Here is a 19,975-nt window from a genome sequence, read left to right on the forward strand (position 1 = left end):
GGACACTGTAAGGCAAGACCAGGCAACTTATGGCTCTATAGCAACTCCAACTGCATCACCAATTTTTTTCCAAAAAGTAGTGATAGAGTTTGCTGCTGCTTAGATAACACCCAAGCTGTTGTAATGTTCTTAAAACAGTTCTTGATGACACTAAAAAGGACATATGCATTGAACAACATGCTATTAGACTAAAAGCTGGCAAACTTTTGACATGTGACTGTTCTGTTTCAGGCCCATTTACAATTTTCTTGCCGATATCCAGACTGCTGCCTTTTCATGTTCTTTAACTTTGTATACGGTCTAATTATAGATGAATTACCTTTGCTATTTACACAAAGCAACACTGCCTTTTTTGACCTTCACAAGAAACACCCACAAGCTCTTTATCTTTTGGGCTGCATCACGACTGCATTATAATTGTCACACATGATCAAAAGTTTATTTTACTCCAGCTATATACTCTACACCTACAGTGCCTTTTCTTCTTCTTTTTTAGTCTTAGATTTGTCAGACTTTTCCAGATGAAACCCTCCAGGTTTTTCCCAGAAAATCTTTTTAAAAAAAAGGAAATTCTCATTTAATTTGGGATTAATTTCTCCACAGTAAAACCAGCAGTTGAAGAACTTTAGGATCTTAGTTCTGGCGGTGTATCTGGCTGCCGGGAAGGATGGCTGCTTTGAAATGCTTCTAATTTTAGGAGAGCTTTGTTGATTCTGCTTATAGTGGGGTATGGAGTCATATCCACTTTAAATCTGCTAAGAGAAATTAAGCATTAGGCAAATCTCTGTTACTGTAATACCAAGTCATTGTATTTTAGATAACATTTAAATCAATAGGATGCAAAACAAAGATCTGTTACAATCTGTTCACAAGAACATATTTTGCATTAAGTAGTAATTGGCGAAGAAGAAAAGTGAAGAAATCAATGAAGGGAGACAGACAACATATATACAATTTGTATACCTGAATTCTCTATTATATGAACAATTTGTATAATTGAATTCTCTATTATATGAACACAAGAACAGGAATGGATGTTTCCAAAATACTGCAAAAAAAAGAACAGATGGGTATTCCTGTCGCACTTCCTAAGGCAGGGGTGTTGAACTGGCAGTCTGTGGGCTGGATGAGTTATGTGCAGGCCACACCCACTCCTACTCCGTGAAGGGAAAAAACGTCGTGAAACATCACATGACAGCAACATGACACCATGAGTTTGACACCCATATCATAAAGGGTAACGATCTGTCTCTTAAATCTTCTGAGAATTAGAGGAGCAAAGGCAAAAAGGAGCTCCCCCTTCAATACACTCAGTTTATCTTTTTCCAGATTTCTGTAATGGAAGACCTTTCTCCTTTGCAATAAACCTGACTTAACACAACTTGTTAGAATCTAGCCTTCTTCCTTGTAACTGTGGCTTAACATTCTGAATTTAGAAGATTTGGACAATAGAACGTGTTTTGTCCTCCTTTTCATTGTAAAAAAGTTGGTCACCTTAAGAATTCAGGCAGTGAAAAAAAGACAAGGGCAGAACTGGAGGAGAAGCTGAAGAAGTTGTGGACAGAGGTGGGGTAAAAAGAAGATCAATATCATGGGATTGCCAATAAAAATGGTAAAGTCCAGGTAAAAGAAAGCAGGGGTCTTTGCTTTAAAAAAATGGATATTTTGGTAGAAAGAGGAATACTCGTGGATAGGGTATAGAATAGACTTTCTTTTTCTGTGCACTGTGAGGAGAAATGTAATGTTCTTGTTTTCTATCAATTTGGAAAATTAGGTTTTAGATCAGTTTTGAATCAAACCTCTGGTAATTAATTGGAAGGTATTTTTATAGCTTTTGTTATATGTATCACTTGTTTAAACAAGGTAGGGGTGTGTGCGTGCGTGCAAATACTGAAACAAGTATTGTAATATCACACACTGTATGAAATAAGAGAAGCAAAGAGTACAATGCTCATTTAGTCATTTTGACAAAGACATTAGATCAGGGGTGTCCAAACTTGGGAACTTTAAGACTTGTGGACTTCAACTCCCAGAATTCCCCAGCCAGCCATGCTGGCTGGGGAATTCTGGGAATTGAAGTCCACAAGTCTTAAAGTTCTCAAGTTTGGACACCCCTGCATTAGATTCTGCAGATGCTGATCTGAACCCTGTCTTTTTATAGAGAACTTTCTACTGTGGTCTGCCTAGAGCATTTGTTTTGCATTTTTTCCCTAAATGTTCTATTTCGTTGCTAAACCTGATCCAAGCAATTCTGTAATTCCTTTCTACAGCACTGAGGTATATTTTACCTTTAAAAAAAGCCTTGATTTTGGTTACCTCCTGAAGGCAGGAAGGAACAAACCTCTAGTTATACAAAGGTGTTTTTTCCCCCAAAAGGCAACTGGACTTTCATGGATTTTTTCCCTTTTCAAAATGTTTTGCTTCTCATCCAAGACTCTTCAGTTCCAACTAACTGTTGGGGAATGGAAGGATTTATATTCTTCGTAGGCATTCGATTGTTAGACTCTAGCACCTCTAGTTACATACTTACGTACTGCATGGCAATAAGGTTATTGTTGAAATTACTTCTATTTTTTTCTTTACTTTTTAATTATCAGAAAGGGCAATGTGTGGAGAATAAGGAAGATGATCTTGATGGAAATATGCAGGAACTGTCACCTAAACAGAGATGCTGAAACATTTTTTTAAAGTCCAGAAGAGGACAACCTTCAGAAGTGGCTCAGGCAAACTCCTCCTAATTTAATAGAGCATATAAGGAGGAGGAGAAGTGGGATAGGACAATCAAATCCTGTTATTATTGCCAATCTTAATAAACCTAAGTTTAACATCCACGCAGAGTTGATTTTCTGGTCTGGTTTATCTAATGGGGCCGAGGGGAAAGACGTGAAACATTCCTTGGAAATTAGATGGTGGCAACAGGAATCGCTAAGCTGCTACCCCAAATCAGGAATTGAGATCAGGGCAGGAAGACTCAGAAGACTTCTGGAAGTGAAATGTTGATATTCCCCAGTCTTCTATTCTATGGGCGCTGCCATTCAACTGAATGCTAAGTAGTATTCTACAGTCTCTATACAGTCAGATGCCTCATTGGATTATAGTTTAAGCCTTCAGTGATACAAAAGTTATCTGACTACTGATTAGGCAGTCAGATAGGCCCTTTGGAGCTTGTGGAACTTCATTTTCCTTACCTCTCAGCATTGTATACTTGGGGGACCAAGCAAAGGTCTGCCATGGTCACCTAAAAGAGAAAAGCACAGATAAATACCAATTCAAGATTTGGAGCTAAAGTCTTGTTATAAGACATCAATCCAGAGAAAATAGTATAACTTTTGTGATGTAGAAGTTTTTTTTTAATGGTGATTTTTGATAGTTTTGCCTTAGGACTGGGAATCTGGCTTTGGATACGTTTTTCTATACCTTTTTCCAATATCTTACATTAAGTAGTGATCCTAGTCCTCCACTTACAGCTGGTAGCTTAGAGAGTTACAATGGGGGTACTCCCTGGGGGGGTACTTGTGACCTGGTTCTGAAGGATGCCTCCCCTGTAGTCAGGTAACCATACTTTGGGTGATTGGCAACCAGCCGCATTTACAGCCGATTGCAGCGTCCCACAGTCACGTGGTCTTATGACATTTTTGCTGAAAACCGGCATTTACTTTTGTTTTTTGGTAAAAATGGTCCGTTGATTGTTAAATGACCATGGCATTTGCTTAGCACCCATCACAACTTACGTTGGTGACCTGTTTTATGATTGTCACAACTTAAGATCATTATGATCATACTACCGGTGTATGCCATTTGCTTATGGATTTTTTGTTGGAACTATTCATTGCTGCCAGCATACAGGTGAATTATGTCTTCCTTTCTTAGATGAATGAATTTTGGAATATTCCCCAAAGCACTGATTAATGAAACATTACTAGTTATAGGTTTCTGAGCCTCCTTTATGATCAGAAGCCTATGACCTCAGCTTGTGATACCTTATCCCCAACACAGTAGCAGCCAGCTGTTTCTTTCAGGATCTGTTCCAAAGCTGTAGGAAGAGAAAACAAGAACCATGGTGGGAAATCAGGAATGATGTTGAACTGAAACAGACTTTATTTACAATATTCTGAGTACAAGCAGTATAAAAGAATGAAATAGTTCTTACATATTTTGTTTAATTTGTTGTAGCATGTAAAAGTAGGACTTGTAGAAGTAGAAACATTTACTTGGGTGGGAAAAACATACTGCCAACTTATTCAAGATAAAAATGTAACGGAATTATCTTTTTGATTAGAGTCGCAACCAACAATGTCTGTCTAATTCAGCATCCTACACTTTTTCACCTCTTTTCCCAGCCAGTGTTACTGAGCAGCTTCTAATGTCAACCCTGGAGCCATCTTTGAGTGTCTTCAGGGTTGCCACAGCAAGGCTGAATAGAGCTGTGGGAAAGGGAGTGGGGAGTAGAGATAGCTGGGAGAATATGTAGCCAAAATAACGTTCTTTCTTCTGGGAACCAAGGACCCTCTCACCAGCACCTGGAGGGGCGTGGATGGGAGACATCTGTAAAATGTAAAAAAGATGTGGAGACTCTAGAAAGAGTGCAGAGAAGAGCAACAAAGATGATTAGGGGACTGGAGACTAAAATATATGAAGAACGATTGCAGGAACTGGGTATGTTTAGCTTAAGAGAAAGAAGGACTAGGGGAGACATGATAGCAGTGTTCCAATATCTCAGGGGCTGCCACAAAGAAGAGGGAGTCAAACTATTCTCCAAGGCACCTGAGGGTAGAACAAGAAGCAATGGGTGGAAACTAATCAAGGAGAGAAGCAACTTAGAACTGAGGAGAAACTTCCTGACAGTTAGAACAATTAATCAGTGGAACACCTTGCCTCCAGAAGTTGTGAATGCCCCAACACTGGAAGTCTTTAAGAAGATGTTGGATAGCTATTTGTCTGAAATGGTATAGGGTTTCCTGCTTAGGCAGGGGGTTGGACTAGAAGACCTCCAAGGCCCCTTCCAACTCTACTATTGTATTGTATTGTATTATTGTATCTGGGATGGGAAGAGAGACCTGATTGGGACATTGTTGGTTGTGTGTGATGAGGGGAAGAACTTTGGATTTTGAACTGGGTGGGGAAAACCCGGGGAAATTCAGAGGCCGGTTTTCAACAGCTGTGCCAATATGACATGCCTAATAAATCTATACTTTGAGAAACCCTGCCTTAGTGTTTTGATTTCATATGGGCTGTTACTTGGAACCCTGACATCTAATACTGGAGACATCCAATACACTTTACAAGTAAGAGCTCCTGGTACCTTCCATGAATTTGTCCTGCGTTTCAAACCTACCGAAGTTAGTGGTCTTCAGTACATTATGTGGTGGTAAGAAGCATAATTTCATTATAGGCTTATAAAGAAGTATTTGCTTTTGTCAACCTTAACAAGTCCAATTCATTAGAGAAATGCTGATTTGAGCAGAGAAAAACTATTCTAGGGACCTGATAACTATTTTTTTCCCTTCATATATAAAATGGTTTGGCACTGAAAAATATTTAAACTCCTCCCCCCTCCCGCCCATGCTTTATTTGTTTTATTTATATTACTTTCCATTTCCATCAAGCAGTGTGCGATCTGGGTACAGTTATCTGAACAGTCATAATCCACATATTTGTTACTACTGTATTTTTAGGAGTATAAAACACACCTTTTTCCTTCAAAAAGGAGGGTGAAAATCTGGATGTGTCTTACACACTGAATACAGCATTTTTGGCCTCCCAAAACCCCTCCCCCTTCACCAAAATGGTCGTGCATAGCCTTTAGGAGGTTTCCAGAAGAAATGAGCAAAAAATGGGCTGTTTTTTGTTCATTCCCCCCCCCCCCCCAGCTCCCAGGAGCACTCTATAAGCCTCCTAAAGGCTGTGCATGTCCTTTTTTGGACATAAAATGGGCCTGTTTTCATGAAAAACGGGCTGTATTTTGCTAGTTTTTGCCCACCCCCCAGATCCCAGGAGCATTCTATAAGCCTCCTAAAAGCTATGCATGACCTTTTTTTTGATGAAAAACGGGCCCATTTTTGGGAAGTCTGCAGGGTGCAAAACCTTTTTTTAAAAAATTTGCTTCTTCAAAATCTTGGTGCATCTTATACTTGGGTGCGTCTTATACTTCGAAAAATATGGTATATTCGTCCCAATAATGTTAATACTATAGCTATATATTAATATAACTGCAATGATACATAACATCTTAATCATCAAATTCTCTCCACATTAACATTTCCTCTTTTTATATCTCTTCCTTTGTAACTTCTGTTTCTATTGTCTAACCATTGATAAAATACATCCCATGTCAAAAAATATTCGGTTTCTTATTTATCCTTAATAATAAGGATTAGTCTGCCCATTTCTGTGCATTCTAGTATTTTCTTATTTACATTCTCATCTGACGGAATTTCATCATTTTTCCATTGTTGTGCAAATATAATTCTGGCTGCAGTTAGTATATGTAAAACCAGATATATAGTCTTTTATCATATTTTTCTAGCAGGATGCCCAACAAAAATATCTCTGGTTTCTATATTCTGCTTTATCATTTTTTCCAACCAAGTGTGTATTTTTGTCCAATATTTTTTAGCTTTTGGACAAGTCCACCACATATGATAGTATGAACCCAATGGTTGATTACACTGCCAAAAATATTTAAACTTTTTAACATTAAGGTTTTTTTTCTCACTTGTATTCGTTCAACCAGCAATAAGACTTTTATAGTATTCACCATGAGTTTCGCAAACCATAATTCATACTTGGATTTGATAGTGCATTTTAAAGGTTGACTATAAAGGTAAACTATAAAATATTATGTGAAAAATTTCCTGGAGATCTGTTCTCACTGGATGGTTTCTCTAGGAAAAGGGAATATTCTATTTAAAATTCCCAGAAACCCCCTGAAGCATTGCATTAGGTTAGTTATTCTGCAGGGTCTCCCAGTATAAGACAGGCAAAAGGAAAGGCTTCTTCAGGAAAAAAAAAGCCTTTGTCACATTTGGAAATGACTTAAATCTTGGTGAACATTTCATACTGAAACATACCTTTGAAGCCTTGAGAAATGACGCGTTGTGCCCAATCTAGTTTTTTCTCTCCCATCTGCTGCAGGATATCTAGGTTCTGAAAAACATAAGGAGTGTCTCAAATATACTACCTATATATAGATTTAGGATATAGTTTGTCACTGAACAATAGTCAGATCTTACTCTGAATAAATCTAACTTGCAGCATCAAAAGGATAGCAAATATTGTTAAGCAAGCAGTAATCCATACTTCAATCTATATTACAAATGGAGAACCGATGACCTTCTAGATGTTGTTAAATTCCAACCCTAACCAACACGCCTAATCACCAGGGACAATACATAAAAAGCCCCTTGTTTTCTCAACTGTGCTTTGTAACAGTGGGAATTATTCTGCAGGAACAAATGAAACCGAGTGGAATAAACCTGTCCAACAATCGATTTTCTGTGACATTATTTATTGTTCTCCTTATGGCCAGCCTTTTTGAAAAAGATATTTTTGACATGGATGATATTAAAACAGAACAAAAATAAGGATATCAATCGATGTTGAAGGTCAGAAAGGTTACTAACTCTTGCAAAAATCAAGATGTACATTATGTAACCATTTCTTTATCTCTCCATCCAGTATGAACATAAGTGATTTATTTATTTATTTGTATCTCACCTGTATTATTTTTACAAGTAACTCCAGGCAGCAAACATATCAGACACACCTTTCTTCTCCTGTTTTCATCACAACAATCTTGTGAGGTGAGTTGACTGGTCCAAAGTCACCCAGGTGGCTTTCATGGTTATGGCAGGACTTGCACTCATGGCTTCCTGCTTTCTAGCCGGGTGCCCTAACCACTAGACAGCTACAGGCTAGCTTGTTGTGATTCAAAATGAGTCGCAAATAAAATTTAAAAATAAATAAGTGCTTGTTGTATAAATCAGACCCTGGATTTCCCTTTGCAGCAATTACCACAAGGAAAGAAGGACTGTTGCCTTCACTTGAGAGAAAGTGACTAACACGTACAAGAATAACACTCTCCCAAATGTCTTTCGCTACATCAGGGGTGTCAAACTGGATTTCTTTGAGGTCCTGATCTGCATTGTAGTTCCCCTCCGCAGGCTGGTGGCTGGGGGGTGGTGGAGGGGGGAGACAGAGCTCTAGGAGGCCATCCAGGCCAAAATTGGGGTGCGGCACAGTCATGCACAGCCCCCCCCCCATGCCCCGTTTTGGCTGCCAGAGGCACTGTGGCCCGGTCCTTTGCTATTTCTAGGCTGGCCCCGTGGGCCAGATTTAAGCACCCTGCAGGTTGGATCTGGCCCACGGACCCTGCTCTACATTATTTCTGGTTATGGCTACGGTCCTGCAGGAATAGGTAAGGCAACAGCCAGGTCATACTTTCCTTCAACAACGGAATCACCTTCTGGGCAACAGGACTCATCTTGTGGCCACATGTTTAACAGTGCTTGCCAATGAGATTCTATTTACCAATTATGTCATAATTTAAATCATAATTTTCTGTTTGTAAACTATGTGAAAATTCAAATGTTTGGAGCCAGCAGGCATACATGCTTTGGAAATCAAATCCCAAGTGTCCTTTCTTCCGTACAAAATAGAGCTCCTAAAGATATTTCCATGTCTTGTGTGCTCAATTAGCACTGCACACCAGGCACAACAGACCCAGCATTTTCTGGGACAACATTCTCTATATCAGCGATGGCGAACCTTTTTTGGCTCGTGTGCCATAAGTGGGGGGAGCGCAGGGGGGTTGTGTGCGGGCGTGCCGCACCCATAATGAAATGCACGACCCCCAGTGCGCATGCGCGCACTACAGGCGCCCCCCTCCCATTTTACATGCTTTTTTCGCCCTCCCCAGGCTCCAGAGGCTTTATAGGAGCCTGGGAAGTCACTTCCGGTTTGCTCGTAGGATCGTTTTGAGCGCTCCGAAGGCTTCAGGGACTGTCCGGAGGCTTCTCTGATGCCTCCGGAGGGCTTCCGGGGGGGCGGGGGAGGCTGTTTTCACTCTCCCCAGGCTCCTATAAAGCCTCTGGAGCCTGGGGAGGGCGAAAAATGGCTTTAAAAAAGGGTGAACTCAGCTGGCCAGCGCGCATGCGCGCTGGCCAGCTGACAGGATAGCGCCCTGACAAATGGCTCCGCGTGCCACCTGTGGCACGCTGCCATAGGTTCGCCATCACTGCTCTATATCAATGTCAGAAATGTACTGGTAGTTGAAATCCATAGTGTTAGAAAGGAAGGCAGCCAAGGCAAGAAGATACTTACCTGCAGTGGTTGAATTCCAGAAGCAATATGATTTGAGATCATCCGAACCACAGCTCTCTTCTTTGGATCCTGCGGAAGGAGCCTTGGGAGTGGTTGGCTGTCCTCCAGATACTCAATGATGGCTAGCTGAAATAGACAGAGATTCATCCATCCATCCATCCATCCATCCATCCATCCATCCATCCATCCATCCATTCCTAAGGCTGCTCAACTGCCAATGGTAATGGGCAGTTTGAAGAGAATTAAAAGTATTTGTTTATTCGCAGGGCCTATAGTCCACTCTATGCTGCCAGAGCAGCGCAGCAATCATAGCAGCTCAATTTGCCCACTGTCCCAGCCATAGCCTGTGAGTAAAGCAGGATTTGTAAGGCTCTCTAAACGACCCTGCGGAAAATGCTATTGCAAAGGGCAGATGTGGAAAGAAAAAAAATATAGATCTGTAAAATGACACTGGGCGAACCTGGAGAATGGCAGTCCTACAAATATTTTGTCCCTGTGCCATGAAGGGCCTCTCCGTAGGTTCTGCGTAAGTAGTGCTGCTCACATAATGGAGGAATTGCTTGTATACATTGAAATGATCTATAACTGCTTCATTCTGGATCAGCTACAATTTCTGAGTCTTCTTCAAGAGCAGCCCCTTAAAAAATATTCTTCATCATTAGGCAGCAATGATTCTAGGGAGCTGATTAAAGAAAAAAGCCTGAGGAATTCCCATCCGGAATTGCAGTCCAAAATATCTGATTAAGGCAAGTGCCTTCAGCCTGTCTTAGGCCAGTGTCTGTATATTAGGGATTCTCATAGCTATGTTGTGGCCTTCCTACTAATCTATTAGTCAACCGTAGAAAACTTTAAATGATCCTTCCCAAAAGAAGACTTCAAGGTAAGTGGGATAGGAGAACCACAAGCAAAAATCTTGGGTAATGTCCATCATGTCCAGTTAAAAGCAGTCTCTTTTCTCTTTCCCTATAACTGTGTGTACACAATATGCTAATGAAATCCCCGTTGCAAGAAACACCAAGCCTAGGACTGCAAAGAGCAACCTGCCCCTCCCAGCTCTGTGGAGCCCAAGTAAGTAAAATGACAAAACCAAATGTATTATTTGAAAAGCAGCAGAATTGGAAGAAAATGAGCTTAGCTGTACACTGGGGACACTAACATGAGAGCATACAAGAGCTTGTGGGTCAAAGGAATAAAACCCACAAAATGCCATATATTTCCAACAATGTCCTGTTACAGAGTATGCAAGCAAAAGAAATTATTAGGTAAATATTTGTGTGTTGTTATCAAAACAACACACGCACACAATGGGAATGATAAAACAACAATAAGTACATATCAATTTGCTTAGTCTCTCTAGGATACTTAGAACATTTTTCATGTACTTTTGGGTGGAGGAACATCACTCTCCACCCATGTCACTGTCCTCCAATAATACCAGTGTGGACTTTGTTGACAGTCAGACTACAGATGCATTGTTTTGCAACATCTCATAATGCGCTGAACACAAGAAGCATTAGATAAAGATAATTAGGGATTTCCTCTGCGTTCCCTCTTTATCTTATATTCTGTCTTCTCTCTGTTTGCCAAACTTCTAACCTCAAGGTCTTCCTCTTTTCCTTTCACTCCTAGGCATGTATCAAAGGGTGATCTCTTCTCTTGGATCTCCTTCTAAGAGGATGTAGCCTGTTGGATACCAGTTTTTTCTGGCCACCTCATTTCCTGTATTTTCTGTAAATGAGGCTTTTTTTCTGTTAGAATTACAAAACCTGTTCCAGTAATCTTTGAACAGATCGGATCTTGTATTCCATGAATTCAAAAAGCTTCCTCCAACATAAACCACTTAAATGCCTAGGGTTAAAGAAAACGAAACTCTTCAGTATAAGGGTTGTCTTTCTTTCTAACTTAGTTCTTTAGACTTTATTGTTTAATTAATTAGCATGGCCTTCTCACTACCCACAGGAAAAGGAAGCATGACATCTTCACCCTTAAAGGTGAAGATTTTCATTCTAAAACGCAAGTTCCATTTCTGGAAACCATCCACATAGAATCTTGTGATTTGTCATTCAATTTGGCATTACATTCACAGATTTTCTGGATAAATATTTAAACTGAACAGCGGGGACAGAGAATTAATTGATACAGAACATTTCTGTCCCCAGCAATCTAAAATTCATAGAGTTATCAGTGCATGTAACATAGATGTTTGTGCGGGTAAGATTATCAGTCCTGCTATCAAGCAAAACCAAGCATTTAATAGTGAGTGCCATTCCATGTGCACGAATCATACAAGTGGCAAGAAAATAGGGGCAGTCAAGCATAACACAGGTTATGTAGACAGTAAACACAGGGTCAATCAAAATGGACTCAAATGTCTATACACCAATGCACAGAGTATGAGGAATAAACAGGGCAAATTAGAAATTCAAGTAAATGAGGGCAGATAAAAAATTGTTGCCATTACAGAAACTTGGTGGGATGAAACTCACAAATGGAACATACAACTAGAAGGATTTAAATTATTTAAAAGAAATAGACCAAATAAAAGAGGAAGTGGAGTTGCACTATATATAAGAAATAACTACATCTCTACAGAAATAGAGCGTAACAATGATGAGAACTATCTTGAAGGCATTTGGGTCAATATTAAAGGTGGGGGAGGGGTCTATACTACAGGCCACCCAACCAAGCAGAGGAAGTAGATGAACTTTTTGCTAGTCAGCTAACTAAGGTATGTAGGAAGCACACCACAATAGTAATGGGGGATTTTAACTACCCTGACATCAACTGGGAAACAAACTCTGCACCAAGTGGAAGATCCAATAGGTTCCTAACAAACCTAGCAGACAATTTTGTTTCCCAAAAAGTAGAGAAGGGAACAAGGGGATCAGCCGTATTGGACTTAATTCTCACTAACAGAGAGGAAATGATAGAAGGTGTTGAAGCCACAGGAACCCTAGGAGCAAGTGACCATGCAATATTGGAATTCAACATTATGCAAACATAACTAGTAGAACAAAGTCAAACTAGAGTCTTGGACTTTAAGAGAGCTAATTTCAATAAACTTAGAGCTTAGGAAGGATTCCATGAATGAGAATCCTCAAGGGGAAAACAACTCAAGAAGCTTGGGAAATTTTGAAAAATGAGATTACAAAAGCTCAGTCTAGCACAATACCAATGAAGAAGAAAAATAATAGCTCCCAAAAGAAGCCAGCATGGCTGCATAAAGAACTCTCTGACAAATTGAAAGACAAATACGAAAGTATAAAAAGTGGAAAGAGGGGGTCATAACTAAAGCAGAATATTAGCAAATAGCCCGAACCTGTATAGATGAAGTGAGGAAATCTAAGGCTCACAATGAAGAAAGGCTTGCCACAAAAGTAAAAAATAACAAAAAGAGCTTCTTCCAACATGTTAAAAACAAGAAAAAAGTTAAGGAAACAATTGGTCCATTGCTGGGAGAAAGTGGCAAGAAGGTGACAAGCAACAGGGAGAAAGCAGAACTATTTAACTCATTTTTTGTATCTGTCTTTACACAAAGGGATAAAATAGTCCAACCTATCAAAACAGCACCACAAGAATCAGATTAGGAACACAAGTTGAAATAGGGAAGAAAATGGTAAGTGAGCACCTGTCTACCCTAGACGAGTTCATATCACCAGAACCGGATGGATTACACCCCAGAGTTTTGAAGGAACTGGCAGACGAGATCTCAGAACCACTAAACTACATCTTTCAGAGATCCTGGAGCACCGGAAAACTGCCAGAGGACTGGAAAAGAGCTGATGTGGTTCCCATCTTCAAAAAAGAAAAAAAAATAAATCCAGGAAACTACAGACCTATCAGCCTGACCTCAATACCAGAAAAGATTCTGGAAAAGGTAATCAAGCAACGAATTAGCGAACAACTAGAAGTAAACAAAGTAATAGCCAAAAGACTAACCTATTTGCATTCTTTGACAAAGTGACAAAATTAGTGGACCAGAGGAATGCCATCGATATAGTTTACTTGGACTACAGTAAGGCATTTGATAAGGTAGACCATCACCTACTACTAGATAAAAAAGAAGAATGTGGGTTAGACAGCATGACCATCAGATGGATTTGTAACTGGCTGACCAACTGCACTCAACGTGTAGTCTTCAATGGAACTGCATCTACATGGAGGGAAGTATGCAGTGGAGTACCCCAAGGCTCTGTTTTAGGCCCAGTACTTTTTAACATCTTCATTAATGATTTGGATGAGGGAATAAATGGGGAACTCATCAAATTTGCAGATGACACCCAGATAGCAGGAATAGCCAACACTCCAGAAGATAGGCTTAAGATGCAGAAGGATCTTGACAAACTTGAACATTGGGCACTCTCTAATAAAATGAAATTCAATGGTGAAAAGAGTAAGGTTCTACATTTAGACAAGAACAACAAAATGCACAGGTACAGTATAGGTGGTACCTTGCTCAACAGTTGTAACTATGAGAGGGATCTTGGAGTCCTAGTGGACAACCATTTAAATATGAGCCAGCAGTGTGCAGCAGCTGTCAAAAAAGCCAACACAGTTCTAGGCTACATAAACAGAGGGATAGAATCAAGATCACGTGAAGTGTTAATACCACTTTATAATGTCTTGGTAAGGCCAATACGTGGAATACTGCATTCAGTTTTGGTTGCCACGATGTAGAAAAGATGTGGAGACTCTAGAAAGAGTGCAGAGAAGAGCAACAAAGATGATTAGGGGACTGGAGACTAAAACATATGAAGAATGGTTGCAGGAACTGGGTATGTCTAGTTTAACATGATAGCAGTGTTCCAATATCTCAGGGGTTCCCACAAAGAAGAGGGAGTCAAATTATTCTCCAAGGCACCTGTATTGTATTGTATTGTATTGTATTGTATTGTATTGTATTGTATTGTATTGTATTGTATTGTATTGTATTGTATTGATTGTATTGTATTGTATTGTACTGTACTGTACTGTATTGTATTGTCTCATGCTGGAAGCCATTGTAAATTGGATAAAATTTGCAAGGAGGATTAGCATGGGCTTTATTCACGTGGCTAAGATGACCTTCCTTGTAAAAAAAAAGCAGCAGTGTTGCATGGAGTGCAAAGTCCTTCGTGTAGCCAACAGAACCAAGTAAATAATTAACAGAATTTGCTTACTTACAGATTGGGAGAGAGTGATGCCATCGATTTTGATGGCAGGGACTTGCTGCATTGGATTCACTGCTTGAAAGTCTGATGTCATCTGGAGAAACAAGATAATTCTTCAGGCCCTTGGATTCTTCAAATTAAGCCAAACAGATTCAAGGAAGTTCTTCCAAAAATGAGAGTTCAGGGGAGCACTGGGTATAGATTTGTCACTCCGCTCACTAAGATAAATGTCTCTCCTTTCAGAATCACACTTACACACAATATCTTCCATACACTGATTTACACTGATACATATTCTGCTGCATTCCACAGGGAGAGATAAAGGCAAGATCAATTCCTGATGAATTCATGAACCTTCCATGTAATTTCCTTGCTAACAGCACTGAAGTGGTTTGTGCTACTTTCTCTGAGATATTTTTACAACTTCAGCTTCAACCATAGTGCTATACTCTCAAACACTCTTTTTGAAATACAACGCTCACATACTGTACACAGATAAAAATTCACATACTAGTTAATGGCTACATTTCTAATTTTGAGTGCTATGGATTTTATTTTATTTTTCTTATAATGAAGGCTTTTACCTATTGGCCAATAGCAATTACATTGGGCATTACAAATAATAATTTTTATCTCAAAAAGTAAACCGATGAGGATCAGGGACTAGAAGACAAGAAATGCCTTCTGAACTCCAAATGCCAAATCACATACTTGCCTTTGAAATCCAGAACAAAATACCAATTTCACAGAAGTTAAGCTGTAATCCTCATGGGAATACGTATACAATACAAACTGCAAATAAGCTATCATTCCACATACAATGTGTGTACAAGTTGTATTCCCACTAGTACTAAGTTTTGAACAGAATATCAGAAACCACATTCCAATAATCAAATAGGCAGATCCAGGAGGGGTCAATTTGTGAGAATAGTTTTAGGATGATAAGGAATATGTAATTTAAGTACCCACAGAATTTTAGACGCCCCATTTTATTTTTTAAGTTTTGTGAACTATGCCGGAAGGACTTAAAAGTGTTGATTTACCTACTAGGGAGGCACAAAACAAATGCAAGTGGACCATCTTTTTCACACCTTTATCTTATGCTTGCACACAGACATACAAATCCAGGCAATGTTCTTTTCACCTTCTGATCCCTTTGACATGGTTTTCAGCATGTAATGCAAAGAAGGCCCTGTGCCATCAACATGAAACAGTCAACCAAGAATGGAGTGTCACTGATTTATATTCCTGGCTCAGTTAAAGAACTGAATTATTGAAAAGCACCACAGGGGAACATTTAGCTTGCACTATTAATTATAATGAGCAAAAATCAGGCTTCTGGTTAAGATAAGAGGAAGAATGGTGCTGGATTAGAACAAACTCCATCTTGTATCTTCTTTCCCACAGTGAAAGGTCAGATGCTTCAGAAAAGTCCATGAATAGGACACGAGAATAATTAAACAAACTGCTTCAAAGCACACGGGGAAGGGTCATTTTAATCCTCTTTAAAGAACTTGAGATTTTACAGGAGACAGTAAGTTCTTAAACAACAAACTGCCATGGTTAAAATGAGTGCTGTTCTCAGTGAACTGCCTGCAGGAAGAACTTGTCCATGTGAAACAGGATATTGAAATCCAACCTCATTTTCTTTTGTACTGTAGAATGTGTAATGATATTTTAGAACCCTGGAAGTCTCTTTTATAGTCAATATACCAAGACATTGAGATCTATTTTATCTTCAATTGCCTAAAGAAAATCAAAAGGCCTTTTTTCAGCTAAAACATTTTATTAAATTAATATTTTATTAAAATCTGTAGCAGTAAAGGTGTTACCATGTTTCTGATTTTTTGTTATCGCAGACCTGTGATGGTGAACCTATGGCACGCATGCCAGAGGTGGCACATGAAGACATATTTGCTGGCACGCCAGCCATCAATGTGTGCGCCGGCCAGCTGATTTGCATCCTTCTGGAGGGCAGGGGAAAGCCATTTTTGCCCTCCCCAGGCTTCAGAAAAGCCTTTGGAGGTTGGGGAGGATAAAAACCAGGCCCAATGGGCCAACCGGAAGTTTGTTCCCAAACTTCCGGTTGACCGCTTTTCGCCCTCCCCAGCCTCTGTTCCTGAAGCCCGGCGAGGGCAAAAAACTTTTTTGTTTTACAGTAATTTTATAACTTTATAATGCACTAAGTTACAGGTGTTTTTTTATATTCCATATTCTTTGATTACTCTAATTACCATAGCTTTAACTTCACTTTTATATTATTACATTTACATAGTTTTCATATTAATTGTATCTTGTTTTTACTGTTTTTATAATATTTTATCTGATCACCTTTTACAGCTAAGGCTGTCCTTATGGTATTTGTTCCAGATTTTGTTATATATTGTTTTTGCTTTGGTCAATGAACATCATAATAGAAATTTCCTTACCTGCTGCCCTCCATCCTTTATAAGATTTATGGGTGCTTGTTCATAGGCAATTCCCTTCAGAGCCAAAGCTACCAAGAGAAAATGTAATACAATTACTTACTGTAATGCAGAATTGTTTAGATTTTTAAACTTTTGTGAAATGTTCTAAATTGTAACCAGACAAAATCAGTAAAATATTTCAATAATTCTTAATAAATTTATAGCAATGAAAACCATTTGTTTCTGGGTAAAATGGATGGTACAATCCATTGTTTCTGATTCATTCTTAGCAGCTTGCCAAACTGATGAGCTAATCTGCACCCTATGCTAAGCACAATTTAATTACAAATATTCAATGAACAGCCAGGCAAGGTTTCGGTTTTTTTTTGGATCACCCATGTTTTACAAAATTATAATGGCTGCACTTATAGTCTTATACACCATACTGTAGTGGTCTGATGAAAGACCTTAGGAGTCTGGGCAAAGAGAAACTGCCAAGGGAACAGTAAGATAAGAGATAGCACAGCCCATTGTTGGATAGTGAGTGGAGAAGAGACTCAGAAGGGACTCGCCCTGGTCTCTATACTTTCAGACTTGCAAAGTTCTGTTAATATAGCTTTACAACAGAGCAGAATTAGCTGATCTGATCATGTTTCCTGACTGATCTACCTTGTAAGGCTGGCACGTACTAGGAGAGAAATTGCTCTGTGGTTCAGTAAGTGAGCAGAATGTTTTCCCTATTTACCCAGTAAGTACAGAATGTGACTTAGGGGGTGAGAGGGAGAGCGCTTGGGGGGTGAGAGGGAGAGCGGAGCCCGCCTGGGACTTCCTCAGGGGGAGGAATCCCTGGTGCTCCGCATTACATCCCAGGAGGGCACCCTCTCCTCCTTCGCCCGCTCTTGGCCGACACCATCCCCCCCGCCGTCCAGCGGGCCAGCTCTGGAGCACGGATGCGGCGGCGGCGTTGCCTTGTAGCCCCCCGTGCCGCTTCCTCAGCCGCCCTGGCGCTCATCTTATTCTAGCTATTCCATTTATTCTTATAGCAGAATACAGATGGGTTACACTCTGTTCTGTTGGCCTCTTTTCCCCTCTTTTCCCCATTGCCATCTCACTCCAGGGACTGAAATAAATGAAGCCTGTGAATTAAAATGGCTACACCATCAAAGGCTGGGTGGGTAGGGCGGGTTGATGTCTAGAGAGTGTCCTGAAAAAAAAATAAGCATCTGGTTACCTTTTATACCCCCCCCCTTTTTTTTTTTTACACACTGGACTTCAGCGATTAGCCATCAGAGAACCATCAGAAAAAAAACCAACCACTGCCCACAGCTTATTTTTCAGAGTTACCAGCATCACCATTGGCTCAAAGGTACAAATATATATATATTGGTTGAGTTTAAACTGGCTATATGGAGTAGCAATCCTACAATTGCTTATTTTTTCCTCAATACACTGACCAAGTATGTTATAAATCCTGTCTGCCAAGGTGCTACATTTGATAAGATCCCTCAGATGGGTCTTATTCTGCCATGGCACTCGCTTATGAAACATTATTTTAGGTGAGGGTGAAATCCTTCGCTGTTAATTTTTTTGAAAGTTCCTCCAAACCAGACCTGGGGCCAATAAAGGACTGCTGAGTTGCTAAGTTGGCACCACTGCATTTAATATTTGCTACCCTGACTTTGCTTTTTAATCATAATTTTTCATTCTCTAAATTTGGTTACTTTTTATAGCTTCATTTTACAGTGTCATTTTTTTTGGGTGAGACAGTCAGTTATATAAATATGATTAAAGAATAAAGTAATACATTCCAGTGACTAAAACCTGGGGACCTATTGCAGGCATGCTACAAGTTGCTGCTGTCTCATGGACATGTGACCTCTTTCTGTAGGGGAAAGTTATTGTTTTAGTGCAGAATATGCTAAATATTACATAAATGCCCCAATGTTTGCTTCCTGTTTAATGTTGAACCATTTGCTGAGCATTCTATTTCTTTTTACACAATTTCCGTCACGTATCAGTCAACAGCCACTTGAACAATTAGGAAATGGACCCTTGATACAAGCTCTACTAGACCTTGAGGAAGGCCAGCAGAGTCAGGGTCATCCTAATCTCCGGAAGGAGAATGTTTCATAGGGTGGGTGAGGAAAGGCCCAGGTTAAGACCTAGTGTCATGGATTCGCCACTGGACCCCACTCCAGATATGAGATGGAGGAGAGTGAGTTTGAGTCTGCAGAAAAAGAGTGAAGCTGAGTGTTGGTCAGGATCATGACTCAGCAAATCAGATGGGTCAATAGAGACAGACTGAGGGAAATGAGCTGGAGCAAGTTGGCCAGGACACTCCAGGCAAGGACCAGGAGCAGCTGCTGCCCATTAGCAATGAGGAGGAGTGGAGTTCACAGCTCCTTCTGATCCAAGGTCACGTAGAGAAGAGAGGAGACAAACACAATGCCAGTCAGGAGGCAACCTTGCCTTTAATGAAGAGTTGCACTGGCATTGCCTACTTAACCCTGCCTGAGGACTTAAGTGTTGATGGAACAATATGCCCAGTTCTGTGTCTTGTGTGGTCATGCCATGTATCCAGGCTTTCCTGGACTTTGTGTGTGCCCATTGAACTCAGTTACTCTTGCTGCACTGATTTTGGAATGTGGACTTACGCAACACGGGTGCTTTCCAAAGACCGGCCTGAGGGGATTGAATAAACACCTTTAGAACTCTTGCTGTGGGGCAGAATACCTGTATATGCTTGCTTTGATAATATTTTTTGCAACTTTTTCTAAGCATACACACTTATCTGCTATCTTTTAATTTTTGCAGCAATTATTCTCTTATATTCTCTGCCCATCTTTCATTTCATTATTCTATTGAACATTCCCATTTGTGTATTTACATAAATCCATGGCACATGGTAAAACATTCCCCCCTCCCCCACTGGGTTCCAAGCATCTTCTACATTGTCTTGTCTTACATCTGCTTTCCATTTAGTTTCATGACAAAGAATAATCTGTTTTTCATACAAAACTATGTGGTATGTCTGTAAATTGTTCTCTTCCGGAAGTAGTTCTTTCAGTCATTTCTTCCACTTTTTTACACTATTTA

The 19,975-nt window shown here is 39.9% G+C and overlaps 1 protein-coding gene across 3 annotated transcripts in view; it reads right to left on the reverse strand.

Moving 5' to 3' along the window:
* Window positions 1-417: 417 nt before the first annotated feature.
* Window positions 418-19,975, reverse strand: part of GSTZ1 (glutathione S-transferase zeta 1) — a 29,213-nt gene continuing 9,655 nt past the window's right edge. For 2 of the 3 annotated variants that reach the window (XM_081938022.1, XM_081938024.1), the window contains 7 exons: window positions 16,901-16,968; window positions 14,485-14,565; window positions 9,322-9,447; window positions 7,071-7,146; window positions 3,981-4,033; window positions 3,189-3,238; window positions 418-755 (listed from right to left, as the gene is read on the reverse strand). In XM_081938022.1, coding sequence (XP_081794148.1) covers window positions 626-755; window positions 3,189-3,238; window positions 3,981-4,033; window positions 7,071-7,146; window positions 9,322-9,447; window positions 14,485-14,565; window positions 16,901-16,968 — 584 coding nt within the window. In that variant the 3' untranslated portion in view covers window positions 418-625. The remainder of the gene's footprint in view (window positions 756-3,188; window positions 3,239-3,980; window positions 4,034-7,070; window positions 7,147-9,321; window positions 9,448-14,484; window positions 14,566-16,900; window positions 16,969-19,975) is intronic. The other variant, XM_081938023.1, reaches the window with a different exon arrangement.

The sequence above is a fragment of the Natrix helvetica genome (genome assembly GCF_964273705.1).
Source record: "Natrix helvetica genome assembly, chromosome: 1".
Lineage (NCBI taxonomy): Eukaryota > Metazoa > Chordata > Lepidosauria > Squamata > Natricidae > Natrix > Natrix helvetica.